Raw genomic sequence first — 14,483 nt, forward strand, 5'->3', positions numbered from 1 at the left:
GTTACATTTTTGGGGAAAAAAGGAATGTGAGATAGATACATTTACATTGAATCATCAGCGCCATTTCCCATTTCTCTTACTAACTGCTTTGGGGACCATCTACATTTGGATGTAAGTCATTTTAAAAGATTCCTCTCAGATGTAGCAGTACACAACCACGCTTCTAGGTGCCAGATTCACAATCTCTTTTCACAATCTCTCCATATATGGAACTAGACACGCCCTTTGGGTGGAGCATGACACTCCCCCTCAATGGAGCCCTATGCAAAATTTTATTACCAACTATAATCTCCCTGAAACTAGTTTTCAAAAGTAGGCAAGTATGTGATGGTGGTGTCTAGGTCCGCCATCGCAGCAATCTGTATTGAAACATATACAGATGCTTGGGCGCTTCGGTCCTTGCAATTTTAGAAGCACAGATGTACACATGGGAAGAATGCATGGTCTTACGGGAAGGGGGCATGGTCTCGCAGCCTGACCCTCTTCATCGTCGTTTCAGGGTTTGGGGAGATGACAGACTGCGTCAGACGCTGCTGTGCTGCACTGCCGGTTCCTACACTGTGACAGGAGCCAGGTGCGTGTACATTTACAGTGCAGCACCAGGCTCCTGTCACAGAGCAGGAGCCAGTATTTTCGTCTCACCACTCGGCAGGTACCATCCGGGTGTGGCACACACCTCCTTGTGATGACACTGTCCGTGGGGCTTTAAGATTTGCAGTGTGCACATTTGGCTGAGCAGGCCCTGTATTTATACAGATAAGAAAAATTTGTTCCTGCCGTCTCTCTGGAATTATGTTTTGTTCCTGCCTTCTCCCTAAGTAAATCACACCGTCGACAGGTGTTCTGCACATGAGCACTGGGCAGATGTTGCCAGCTCTCACATGTACGAATGGCAAGAAAAGCATCTACAGGTCATTTCCTCCAGGACAGGACTTGGAGCACACAGCCAACAGGACTTGTATATAAATATTCTGCAGTAAAGGGGGCAAACGTTGGGATAAATACAGATGACCGTGATGGTGATGCCCGTGGTCAGAATACAGGTGTCAGGTAAGTATACTTGCAGCGCTGGCATCCTCATTGGTGTCAGGATTCTGGCACTGGGCTCCTGGTGGTAGTCAGGATGCAGCCATCAGTACTGTGACTGGCAACTTCCCAAAAACATTATCTTCACTATTTTGCTATTTATCCTTACACTGCTTCTCACCTCTTGGGGGGGGAGGGGGGGGGGCGTTTCAAGTGTTTTGTGCAACGGTGGTCACTAGTTGGCACCCGCATTAGCAATTCAAGGGCCAGATTCTCTAAGCTTCAAAAGTGATAAAATGAAGAGTGATAAACAGCCAGCCAATCAGCTCCTGTCTGACATTTTTCAAACACAGTTTGTGACAAGGCAGGTAGGAGCTGATTGGTTGTCTGTTTATCACTCTCTATTTGATCACTTTTGAAGTTTAGAGAATCTGGCCCCAAGTGTTTCTCCAATTAGCCGCGCACAGCCGCCAGCATTGGCATTAATGCTATCTCGTTCCATCATTTTGATGGGCTGGTATCAGTATTTATAAACCGCTTACTCATGACAGGTTTACGGAACCCTTTGCTTTTATGGCAATCATAATCTAGGGGGGGTTCAGGCAATATCGGCAACAACATCCCATCTTGCTCCATTCACCTTCCCAACTAAATGCCAAATTCTCAGCCCCGTGGCAGCGAGCACTGTGTACACGCAATGAGATTTTTCCTTCGATTTTGACTATATAGTTCAAATCAAATCGACATTGAATCAAAATCGAATTTGCATCTAATGTTTTTTTTGCCACATTCGATGCAGATTCGATCCCAATGTGTGCTCTTATGTAGTGCAAATTGAATAGAAAAGTAGACTTGTCAGGCAAGACTATATAGTATAAATATAACATCAAAAAGTGAAAAGCGAAAAGCAGTAGAGAAATCGAATAGGCCAAATTAAATCGAAAACCAGATCTCACAGTGTGTACACACCATTAGGTGCAAGATCGGGCTGCACTAAAGGTATGTACACACGCATCAATTTTACTTTGATTCGATTTGCTTTCGATTTCCCCAATTCCATCCCCTTTTGATTTGGCCTTTGCTTTCCATTCGATTTCACATTCGATCTGCACTTTAACATTCAATATCGAATTCGATGTAGGCACAGTGTACACATTTGATTTACTGGATCAAATTTGATATTTCCTTGCCTGCACAGTCTATTTTTCTTTTCAATATAGAGAAAACGGGAGCGCGCATCGAATCGAATGCAGATCGAAAGCATCTTAAAAACCATTCTATTTTGATTCGATTTTGCTTCTATAATTAAAATCGGTACTTGTGGATTATCACGGCTCCCATCGCATGCCATCGCATGCCATATATAGTGGCATGCGATGGGATGCGATTTTTGCCGTTTTTTTTACAGTTTTTGACAAAATCGCATGCAATCGCATCGCATGCGATCGCATCGCATGTGATTTGCTCGCATGCGATCGCATGCGTTTTTTAACAGAAAAGCATCCAAATGTATTGAAATTAGTATGAAACATGTTCAATGGCCCCCAAATGGCATTTTTGAGGCTGTACCACCCCCACTATCAACGCGAACCCGAAGTGTGGCGAGTGCAGCGAGCCCACGAGGGGCGGCGGTACGCGTCCTACGACCTTTTCATACCCCCACTATCCACGTCGGCGTGGAGTTAAGAATAGAAAGTGTGGCGAGTGCTGCGAGCCACCGAGCCCGAAGCGTGGCGAGCGCAGCGCGCCCCGCGAGGGGACGCGGACACCTGTGAAGCCCGCGAGGGGACGCGGATACCTGTGAAGGATTCGCGTTGATAGTGGGGGTGGTACAGCCTCAAAAATGCCATTTGGGGGCCATTGAACATGTTTCATACTAATTTCAATACATTTGGATGCTTTTCTGTTAAAAATCGCATGCAATGCGATTTTTTCATGTACGATGCCCATCGTGGGAGCCGTGATACTCCACAAGTACCTTAAAATCGAATCGAAAACCTGTCAAAATCGAAGCGTGTGTACACCCCTTTAGAGCACAACTATTGCCACACAGATTCTGCCAAGCAAATGTATGCTTCAGCAGTTTAATTCCTCACCTGAAGCTGCCCACATACAGTATGATGCTGCGCACTGTGCATTTTGAACTAGATGCGACGCAATCTAGTTCAAAAAGTACGTGCTGCGGATACTTTTTGGACTTTGAGATGTGATGTGCATCGCATCGGAAACCCAAAGTCCAGAAGCAGAGCATTGTGCATCTGGTGTCAGGGGGGAGGGTCATTTTGGGGATCTCTAAAGTTAATTATTTCAACTTTTTTATTTTTCAATTAAATTTAGGAGAAATTGTAACCTTTTTTTTTTTTTTAACTATTAAAGTAAAGCTGCCCATACACTGGTGAGATGTATCTCAGCAATTGGTTGAATGCATTGTGGGCAGGACCTTCCTGGGGAAAAGGATTGCATATGATACATTGTATGGGGTCATTTTTGCATGCAATGTATCTCATGCGATCCTATGAAGGCCCCCTTACATTAGAACTATTTTGCCCGGTTTTGGACAATTTCGATGTTTTGGGCCGATATATCTTCTGAAAAGTGCCACATCGTTTGTGTTTTCCATCCAATCCGATCCGCTGTCCCGTGAGAATTGGATGGGAGCCTCTAGGTTGGTCGGACCGCACCTGTGATTTGTCGGAATCAGATGTAATCGGATTTAAAATGGAGTGCTTTTGGCACATTGCAGAAAGTATAGTACACATGCAATTTGGCCAGATAAATCTCATACAATTTATTGGACCAAATTTATGCACAAAATCACCAAAGTACCAAATTGGATGCAATCACTCCCGGGAAGGTCCAGGGGGAGTTCAAGGGAAATTGCATCCAATTTCAGCATCAGATAGATTGTTCTAATGTAATGGTGTGTACACACAGGGGCGATATGCCGTGCTTTGCGAGTCCCAATGCGATCAGTTCGCATCAGGACTCGCATCGCGCGGCATGCATGGAGTGGCACAATTTAGACTATATAGTGCAGATCTGCACTATATAGTCTTGGCTGCCCTCTCTATTTCACTGCCGATTTGCGCTCACACGGGAGCACACATCGTCAGCGCATCGGGCTCACAAGCCCTAAAAAAGCATGCGATCTGCATGCGATATGGCTTCCGATGTTCACTATATCGGCAACATCGGAAGCCATATCTTACCGTCTGTACACACTATAAGGGGCCCTTTAGGGATGAACGGGCTGCGACAAATCTTTATGGCAGCCAGTGAGATCTGTGATTGAGATTTGAGCCACACGGGAGCACGCCTCGCATCGCAATCGCACCAAAACCACCTGCAATGTGCCCGTTTTCATTAGATCCATTGCAATCGCATGAAAAAACTGGCCATATCGCACAAGTACAATCACTGCTAATGCACCCCAGGCTGCTGCAACTGGAAAATGTGTGCTAGAAAAGAAAAGAAAAGCAAACGCTGAGCTGCACTAATACCAGGGGCAGCCCCCTCCCTGTGCTATGGGTCACATTGAGACTAGTGGTAGTGACTATTTATGCACACAACAACACTGTGATTACACTATCCCAGCACAGGGGGACGGTCTGAGGGCGGTGGACAACCCCCTGCCCCTTCTCAGCTTTTCCCCGGGCTCCAATCGTGTCGCGCGCGGGGAGGAGATTGCCGCAGCGACCAATCTGCGTCTGCCGTGCGTTTTTGCCGCGATTTTACTTCACCCGGCGGCAGACAAACAGAACGAAGGTGCACGCAGCAAGCATGGAAGCTGAAACATTGAGGAGGCTGGCACCGAAACTGGGGATCACCTCCAGCCGGGTCCTGGGGTAAGTGCCCAGGAGACTCCCACCCCCCGCCTCTCTGACGGAGCTGCTGCAGAACCGCTTGTTACTGATCCGTATCATGCGTCAGCTCACTGCTTATATGCTGCAGGACAGGGATTGCAGGGGAGGCAGACTGAGTTGGGAATCCAGAGTGTTAAAAAAATAAAAACTTTAGACCTGGGTAAACCATGGGGCAATGTAGGGGTGCAATTATTTAGGTGTTTGCAAATACTGCACCGCTTTGTTACTCTGCACATCTTACATCTGTCTGTCTAGTAGTGTATGGCCAGGTGTAAAGTTAAGAGTACTGTATCTATAGCAGAATGAAGGCGAGCCAGTTTATTAAGTGCATTAGGAATGACTGTCAATGGTTGGGAACCATCGATGGCTTGCTGGGACTGATCCATGGTGCGCACGCCATCGATGACAGAGCATGGGAATTTTTTATTTTTTTTACCTCTGCCACATTGGGCACAGTGCATGTAGTTCTGCCTCCCGATTGTCCTTAAAGCCTACCAAGATTCTCCCCCAAACTAAGCTCTTGCAGTGATGGTCATGGTGCAGTACAGGTGTGCACATACGTGTAACATTGTAGCCTCTTGCACACAGGGCCTCTATATCATGTTTTATGGATGAGGCTGTATATTACATGTTACAGAATGTCTTCCGTGTAATGTAGGAAAGCAGAGGAGTTCCTGCGCCTGTCCCAGATGAAGTGCCGCGGTCTCTCCGCCCTGACCACAGCCACCAGTAATGCTGTCATGTGTCTCCAGCTTGCAGCCACCTCATTGAATCACCCTATAGACAAGGTAAGGTTGTCTATGTGCCTCAATATTAACCTTCTGCGGCCTATAGGCTAGTCCAGAGTTACCCAGACTCTACCATTAACTCCAGGTTTTAAGGATATACATGCTTGAGTCCAGGTGGTTAAATCAAAGTGAGGTACTAATTAAGTCATCTGTGCTCAAGCATGGATATCGCAATAGCGGTGCTTGGGAACCCCTGGACTACCATGTATATCTGACTTGCTCTGATTAATGACCCTTTTTAAACGTTAAAGTGGAACTAGTTGTAAATGAACTGTGCAGCTTTCACTAATCCTGAATGTTGGAGTGGCTTTTTTAGTCAGATGTTGCTTATTACACACTTCCATGTTTCTGTAAAAGTCTGCCCCCTCCCACTAAATGCTCCTACTGCCAGAAGTGGGGTGTATGGGATGAGAGCGGCATATCCGCAGATCGCCCTAATAAAACATTGTCTATCTCTGAGCATGACCAATTATGATTCATTTTGGGCTGGATGTATCAAGCAATAAAAAGTGTGCAACCAATCCGTTTCTACCTATCATTTTATATAATGTAGGACGTAAACCTCGAAAGCTCATTGGTTGATATGAACAACTTCACCACTGCTCAATTGCATATTAAGTCAACTCCTATAGCATGGGCGTCTTAAGAGAAGATGGGTCTGTATGTAGCCTGTGTTGGGGCCCCCTTCTCTCTCTAGCTGGCAGCGCGGAGGAACCTAGCACTGTGCCAGAGTGCAGGGCACTGGGAAAGTGGTGGTGCTGCAATTTGTCTACTGCACATGCGCTGGGACATTTTCCCAGGGACCTGCGCGGGACTCTGGAGGGGTAAGGGTGTGCAGGGACTTGCGCAGGACTCTGGAGGGGTACGGGTGTGCAGGGACCTGCGTGGGACTCTGGAGGGGTACGGGTGTGCAGGAACCTGCGCGGGACTCTGGAGGGGTACGGGTGTGCAGGGACCTGCGCGGGACTCTGGAGGGGTACGGGTGTGCAGGGACCTGCGCGGGACTCTGGAGGGGTGAGGGTGTGCAGGGACCTGCGCGGGACTCTGGAGGGGTGAGGGTGTGCAGGGACCTGCGCGGGACTCTGGAGGGGTACGGGTGTGCAGGGACCTGCGCGGGACTCTGGAGGGGTGAGGGTGTGCAGGGACCTGCGCGGGACTCTGGAGGGGTGAGGGTGTGCAGGGACCTGCGCGGGACTCTGGAGGGGTACGGGTGTGCAGGGACCTGCGCGGGACTCTGGAGGGGTGAGGGTGTGCAGGGACCTGCGCGGGACTCTGGAGGGGTACGGGTGTGCAGGGACCTGCGCGGGACTCTGGAGGGGTAAGGGTGTGCAGGGACCGGTTATAAATCCACCACTGCCCTGTGACGCTTGGTGCCTCTCCTCCATCTAATGTGTTACTGTTCTGTTTTGCAGGATTATCTGGTCCGGCTGTCGGGACTGAATAAGAAAGTGTATCACAGCTGTCTGAAGTCATTTGAGTGTTTGCTGGGAGTGGATTCCAAGCTGGGACTTAGGGACCTGGCCGTTCAACATGGCTGCCTGGAGGCGGTGAGTGCTGCATCTAGGATCCTGAACAGGTGAGAATGCGCTTTATCCCCAGGTTACATGACTAGAACAATACAAATAGGATTATAGTATATTAGGAACAACTGTCGTTACTTCAGGAATGAAGCCAATGTAAACGGGGACATTACAGAATAAATGGGCCGCTAGCTCATGAATATTGGGTCGTCTCACAGATTTGGGATGTAATACTGGTTGATTATTCTGGGGGGTTAATCTGGTCAAATTCACAGCCTTGCGAGTCCACCAAACCCCCCCAGGCAAATGCCGGGTTGCCTGCCCCTCCATGCAGCATGTGTTCCTACAAATGGATGTTTAACATAAACATGCGAACGCAGACTAGCTGCAAACAGACCTGAATAAGGTCCTTGGTCTCTATTTTAGTGAGCAGACCTTTGCCAGGTGGTTGCCAGCTACCCTTTGCCACATGCTGCACATGGCATGGTCCTTGGGTGTCTGTTAACGTCCAAGTACATTGTACAGGTCACCAAGTTTATGATTTCGGTGCCTTTGTGATTGAGGTCTTGATGGTGTCAATGTCTATATGTTATGTATTTATTTCCATTGTCAGGTATGAGTCCAGTCTGACCCAGGCTCAGCAGGAAGACCTCGATTTATCCAAGCCTTTGTTTATCACCGCCTCCCTGTACGCTGCATGCAGGTATACAACACCGCTCCCGCTGAATACTAATTACACTAACTACATACCCTATATTATGACACAACATCCTGTACCTCTAGTAATAGCAGTGAGTGATTATTTCCCTTCCCTGGGAGAACTATGTAATCGCGTCACTGTGTGTAACCAGGAATTATGTCCTGTAGGTGCCTGAAGTTGAAAGTGGAGAAGACAAAGCTTTTGGCTGCATCTGGTGTGAAGAAGGGGATCTTCGATCGCCTGTGCCTACAGCTGGAGAAGATTGGCGCGCAGATCTCCCGTGAGTTAATCAACGCGTTTCACTTTCAATGTATCCAGTCTGATTCATACGCAAATCCAATGGAGGGTGGCTATGAAGGATGGACTCGGATACCTGCTGTGATCCTTTTATTGCTGCCTGCAGCCGGCTCCCCTATAGGTTTCTTTCTCAGCGAGGCGAAGCAGGAGGGGAGAGCGACAAGATCTACTAAGATCTTGCCTGCCAAAGCGGGGGAGCTGTAACTCCCCCCTCCGGCAATGCCGCCTCCAGCTGACAGCGCATCAGTTAACACTGACGCGTTGTCTGCTTCTTCCTGGCTGGCTGGACTGCGCGGGATCTCACTACTCTTGTGAGATCCTCAGCGCAGCTCAGAGCCAGCACTGTCCCTGCTGTAGGCATAGGGCATCGCTGCCTGCAGCTGTCGAAGTCGATATGCCGGAAGGTGCGCGCGCATCCCCTTCCGACGGTGCTGCCCTCGGTCGCCTGGTGCCCACACCGGGCAACCGCACCCCCCCCCCCCCCGCAGTGCCCTCGGGTCCCCCCAAGCCCCCTCGAGCGGGAGGCGGACAGTATTGCGTCCGCCTCGCCGCCCGGATACTGAGACGCGCGTGCGTGTGGGACGCACGCGCGTCTCAGTCAGATGGAGCGCCGTGCTGCTGGCTGTTCGCCAGCAAAGATAAAACCGGCCCCATCTGTATGCCCCTTATCACCCCTTAATAAATCTGCCCCTCAATTCCCCCACGTATATTCTTTATTTATTTTTGACATATTTATGCTTATCCAGCCTGATTTACATATTGCTAGTTACATGCAATTAATGTCAACAATTAGTACAATTAAGGAGCTTTAAGTGTGTGTGTGTGTGTGTGTGTGTATATATATATATATATATATATATATATATATATATATATATATATATATATATATATATATATATATATATATATATATATATATATATATATATATATATAATTTATTTATATATATAATTTATTTATTTATTTTTCTCCTAGGAACAGAAGTACAGTATACACCATGTATTTCTTAAATTTTATTTAAACTTGAACCCAAAAGAAAGCTGTATGAGATTTACATATAGAAGCATTCTAACACATTATTGTACAAAAATCTAACAGAGGTAGAGCGCGGCACCAACAAACCCCCCTCCCCAAACTTCATATTGTGGACATAGCTGACAGGGTTTCCATGGTCAGAAGCCCCTGTCCCTGCTTGTGCTATACCATCACCTAAAGTGACTGTGTTCTGTAATGTGATCCTGGGCACCGAATATCAGTCATACCGCATTACAAATGTGCCCATTGATAGATAGGCCCTTATACTGGGGCTTGGTGGGGTCATGTATCCTGTGTACTGCCATGATCCATTTCCTCTGTTCTAACACTAATCCTCTCCTGTATTTTAGAGGAGACTGCTGCCATCACACAGCAGCCGCGGAAGAGGCAGAAGACACTGCTGGAGTGCATAGATCAGGACTCTGGTGAGTGCTTTAAGCAGTCAGGATAATACGATGCCTCTGCATAACCCAGCGGCTCTCAAACTGTGGTACCTGACTCCATGTTGCTGACCATCAGGTTGATGACTTTTCGGTACTTGTGTATTATCAAGGCGGCCGCAAATCGCATGCAAAAATCGGATGCGGTTTAGCGGCCGATTTGCATGCTATTTCCATCGTAGTGCATCGCATGCAATATAGTGGCATGCGATGTGATTTTTAATTGTACAATCACCCTGATGGGTGCTTACAATGTTAAATGCACCCCTATTGTCAACGCCACCCCCACTATCAACACCAACCCGAAGCGTGGCGAGCGCAGCGAGCCCACTAGGGGCGGCGGTATGTGTCCTCCAACCTTTTCATATCCCCACTATCCACGTCGGCATGGAGTTGATTCTAGATAGTGTGGCGAGCGCTTCGGGTTGGCGTTGACAATGAGGGTGCATTTAATATTGTAAGCACCCATCAGGGTGCTTGTACAATTAAAAAAAGCATCGCATGCCACTTGCTGGCATGCAATGCTATGCGATATTTAATTGTACAATCGGGCATTTTCCCTAAAATTGCATCGCATACCATTGCGTATGTTATGCCATGGTATGCGATTGGCGCCATGCTAGGAAACAAGTACCTGGGGGTGTACAAGGATGGAAAAGCCTGCAAATCGGCAGGAAATGGCTGAATCGGACGCTAAATCGAATCGCGGATCAAATCGCCCGATAAATCGTATAGGATTTACATTAAATCGGGCGCCCAGATAATATACAAGTACCGACTTTTCTTATCTGTCAATGATCCAAGGAGTCTGAAAAATCTGTTGAATTGTCTGTTACTTTACACTTTTCGCATCATTTTGTGCCTCCACAATGCTGCCACGTATGTGCTGTCTACTGACTACACATGTGATAACCTTCTGCAGTTACTTGCCGGGGTCCTGTCATTATTTTTGTCTTATGGGGTCCCAGAGCAAAATAGTTTGAGGATCCCTGATCTAACCATTTCTTTGTTCCTTGCATAATCACCATATCTGTCCCAAATCACTGTTGTGGCTGTACTCATTCAGAAAGGGGAGTGGTATCCCCTAATTACAGGCAAACACCCAGATCAGTGCCCCTGGAGGTGGGGTACATGCTTAGATTTACCATCCCATTATAATACAGGTTACCCCATGCTTCATCGGGGTGTGGTATAACTCAGACCAGATCCACACGTGCAAGGTCAATGTTGACATGAGTTTCTCACCTTTGGGGTCCATGTCCACACTAAAAACTCTGCACAAGAAAATAGACTATTTAATCAGAAGTCTGGTGCGCACAATCTGCCAGCGCACATGTTGGAGGTGGGTCAGACCTCAGCCGATTTAGATGCTTTGATAGGTGCACACACTGTTTATGTTAAGTGCAGACCCAAATTCTCATTTATATGGTGCCACAAAGATTCTGCAGCGCCTAACTAAGTACATAAACAAATGAGAAAAACAGGTATTTATAGTACAAGACCATGCAGGACATGGTATATACACTTAAGGTCCATACACACTGTACGACTATGCCCAGCATGTATGGACAGCGATGATAGCCGCTCAGTGTACTCGAGATGTTCGCGCTCCCTGTTCTGATGGAGCCAGGCTCCCTGAAGTGGAGACGAGAAGGATGCTTGCATGCCCCCATCAGATGCAGTGCCTCTCTGCCAGTGACCACCAGTGCAGGGAATCCAGCTATTCCCTGGGCTGGCTGAGAAGCGCTACATCTGAAGGTGGCGTTTAGGTAGTAGATGAGAGGGAAGAGTACCCTGTGACACTCTATCTAATGGTTCGAGTCATTTTATAGATGTGACCGTACATACAAGCACATACACACACTGGTCATCCATGCCACTACTGACAGAAGATGGTTTATATTTGTTATTTGATAAGCGCCCTCAAACTTACTGTAGGGTGGGGATGTGATGCATCTAGTAATGACACATAATTTAATTGTTTTTCTGTCTTCCATACAGCATGTAGAGAATCTGATGAGGATGAGGTTCCCCGTAAACAGGCGTGCTCCGATCCGGACACCAAAGAGAGAGACTATGAGGAGTGGAAGAGGAAAATCTTGGAGAACGCAGCCAAAGCTGGCAACCCGGAATAACCTCCACCTGGCTGGATGCACTTTGTAGCGGTTTAATCCCTGCCATGGACTGACTTAAACCCCATGCTAATTTGTTACTGCATAAACTATACATGTTCAGGATAAAGCCAAGGCGCAGCGTTTAGGTTCTGCTGCTGCCGTTCAGGACTTTAGTACATCGGCTGCCTTCCTTAGCTGTGGCGGGGGTTAGTTACTGGGTTTCCTGCTCACTAATGCAATGGTTCGGATGTCGCTTTACAGTTCTGGCCCCAGAACACCGAGTCTGTTTCCTCATTTTGAAATGAGTGTGTTCTATATTCTGCAAGAATCCCGTTCATGTTGGATAAACTTTCCTGCAGTGATCTGGTGAACTCGTAGGCTCTGCTCCGAGGCTATTCGGTTTTCCATTGGTTGCTGTATTACCCTTTTATGTGTTCTTATTTTATTTATTTTCCCTCGCACAGTAGCACAATTATTGCCCCATTGGGGCAGCCAAGGTGGTGTATCTCCCTCCCTGGGATGTGCCTCGTCTGGACAGCTCTAATTATTGCAAAACCTTTAATTTATAGCGAGAAGTCAACCAGTTGTTTCTTATTAATGAACGTTGAATGTTTTTACTGTGTACATTGAATGGTTTTGTTTTATTGTATTTTATCAAATAAACAAGGCTCTTAGTCCTGTTCTGATCCTATTCTGGCATATATAACACTGATACAAAAGCGGTTTATGCTTTGAAAGCAACCTGCAGAAAGTCTATTTACACTGAAGGCCAGCGCCATCTTCTCAGTGATATCGTCGGAAAGATAGCACCCACATGTTTAAAACAAAGACTAGCACTGTGTCTGAGTCTTTGTGCTCTAGTGCACATGCGCTATCCCTCCAAATATCACTGGGAAGATAGCGGAGGAAGAGGAGCCACCTGCTACAGGGAAAAGTAGTAAGCGGGTGCCCCTTTCCCCAGCTCCAGTTATTCTTTGGATTACAGTGGCACACAATTATTTCCCCATTTTTAAGCTACCCCCTTATTCGCTACTGGAGCTGGGCTCTTTACATCCGTACTTAACTTTAAACTAGGTCTGGTTAAGCACATGTAGGTGTATGGATGTCATGGACAGTGGCAAATCTATACTGGGTGCAGGGAATCCACACACACCGTGCAACTATTTAATTAAACACCCCTCTAGACAGTCAAATGCCTTGGTTTTTTTTTTGGGTGTTTTGGGCATTGGAGGTGTCCCCGGGAATGCGAGACGTACGCATACCCAGTAGATTCTGGCACCATGCCAGCGTTTATGGCATTGCTGGAAAGAGCCTGCAAATGGGTCCCCCTCCTCTCTTAAAGCACCAATACTGTAGTCAGGGGCCACTTGTTTGTGACTTAATTACCCAAATGTTTTACACAAAATTGTCTTCTCACAAAGCTAATGGGGCCTACATACGTAGCGATGTGTGTAGATAAGCGATATGCGCGGCGCTAGATCGCTGAGTACACTGCTATGTGCCAGTGATCTGTCAGGGCCAGTGTTTTCAGGTGAGAACACTGGTCCCAACCGATTAATAACCAGCGTGCTGGTTATTAATCTCCGGGAGACAGCGACGAGTGGGGCTGTGCATCGTTATGGCCCCTACACACATGGCGATGTTGTTAAATTATGTAAAATAGTTTAGAAAATGGCTGCATATTGCCACGTGTGTAGGCCCTATAGAATTGACAAACCTTTACAAACACAGAGATCGGGGAAATGCTGATGTCTATTGAATTTGTGTCAGATTTCCCCTGATGAGTGCACTATATACTCACTCTAATTGTTAATACAAGAACATGCAAAGTATTCTATTGTATATATTTATTTAATTTACAAATCACATAGATCTTATTCACAGTCACGCAATGTCTGACACAACCTAAAATGTTAAAACTAACAAAATTAAACTGCAAATATCGCCATGAAGGTTACCCCATTAAATGACTGAAAGAGGCTGTGTTAAAACCCAAGTGACAGCCTAATGCTGCTTTCCCACTGCAGACCCGTTTTAAGTTACAGGTAATCTTAAACGGTATTTAGCATTCCCACTGCAGCAGATTACAGTTTTAAATACCATTTAAGTACCATTCCCATTGCAGGTAAAACGTTTTAGCTCTTCAAAACGTTTTTACAGCACAAATCTGTGACTTTAATGGGCTTTTCAGGGTTGTGGGGAGTGTCACAACACAGGCAACAACCAATCGCTTGAATTGTAGCCTGTTTACATTAAGAATACCGTTTAAGATGCATTCCCATTGCCTCTTAAACGGTAGATTACTGTTTAAAACGGGTTGAAATATCGTTTAACTTTAAACGGTATTTCAACTCTGGCGCTTTCCCACTGCAGCCTTAAACGGTATTTTGCCCTCAAAAATCGGCAATATACCGTTTTAAGGCTGCAGTGGGAAAAGGGCATGTCAGTGAGGGTAATAGTAATGGATACATTTGTATCATTTTAAAATGAATATTAAGTTATGCAAATGCTTCCATAACCCGGAACTTCATTCTGTAGCGTATAGTGTGTCATACAATGCAGCATAGCCGACACACGGAGCAGAAATAAAAGACTGTCGTCATCTAAACATTAAAATGTAAATATTTGGCTTTTGTGAAATGGTTGTAATGGGAACCACAACTAGGATATTGCCTGAAATCAGCTCTTGAAAAC

At 46.5% G+C, this 14,483-nt stretch overlaps 1 protein-coding gene across 1 annotated transcript; it reads left to right on the forward strand.

Moving 5' to 3' along the window:
- The first annotated feature begins 4,556 nt into the window (after positions 1 to 4,556).
- On the forward strand, positions 4,557 to 12,475 carry ORC6 (origin recognition complex subunit 6). The gene is made up of 7 exons (XM_083164174.1): positions 4,557 to 4,871; positions 5,548 to 5,677; positions 7,090 to 7,253; positions 7,811 to 7,900; positions 8,065 to 8,177; positions 9,586 to 9,660; positions 11,677 to 12,475. Exons 1-7 carry the CDS (start codon positions 4,807 to 4,809, stop codon positions 11,808 to 11,810), a joined length of 771 nt encoding a protein of 256 aa, XP_083020300.1. The 5' UTR covers positions 4,557 to 4,806; the 3' UTR covers positions 11,811 to 12,475.
- The last annotated feature ends 2,008 nt before the right edge of the window (positions 12,476 to 14,483 follow it).

This window comes from Crinia signifera, chromosome 11 (genome assembly GCF_055691185.1).
Source record: "Crinia signifera chromosome 11, ASM5569118v1, whole genome shotgun sequence".
In the NCBI taxonomy this organism is placed as follows: Eukaryota; Metazoa; Chordata; class Amphibia; order Anura; family Myobatrachidae; genus Crinia; species Crinia signifera.

Coding starts and splice junctions, on each gene's coding strand:
- ORC6 (XM_083164174.1), top strand. CDS start 4,807: ATGGAAGCTGAAACATTGAGGAGGCTGGCACCGAAACTGGGGATCACC. Junction 7,901..8,064: donor TCCCTGTACGCTGCATGCAG/GTATACAACACC, acceptor TATGTCCTGTAG/GTGCCTGAAGTTGAAAGTGG. Junction 9,661..11,676: donor GTGCATAGATCAGGACTCTG/GTGAGTGCTTTA, acceptor TCTTCCATACAG/CATGTAGAGAATCTGATGAG.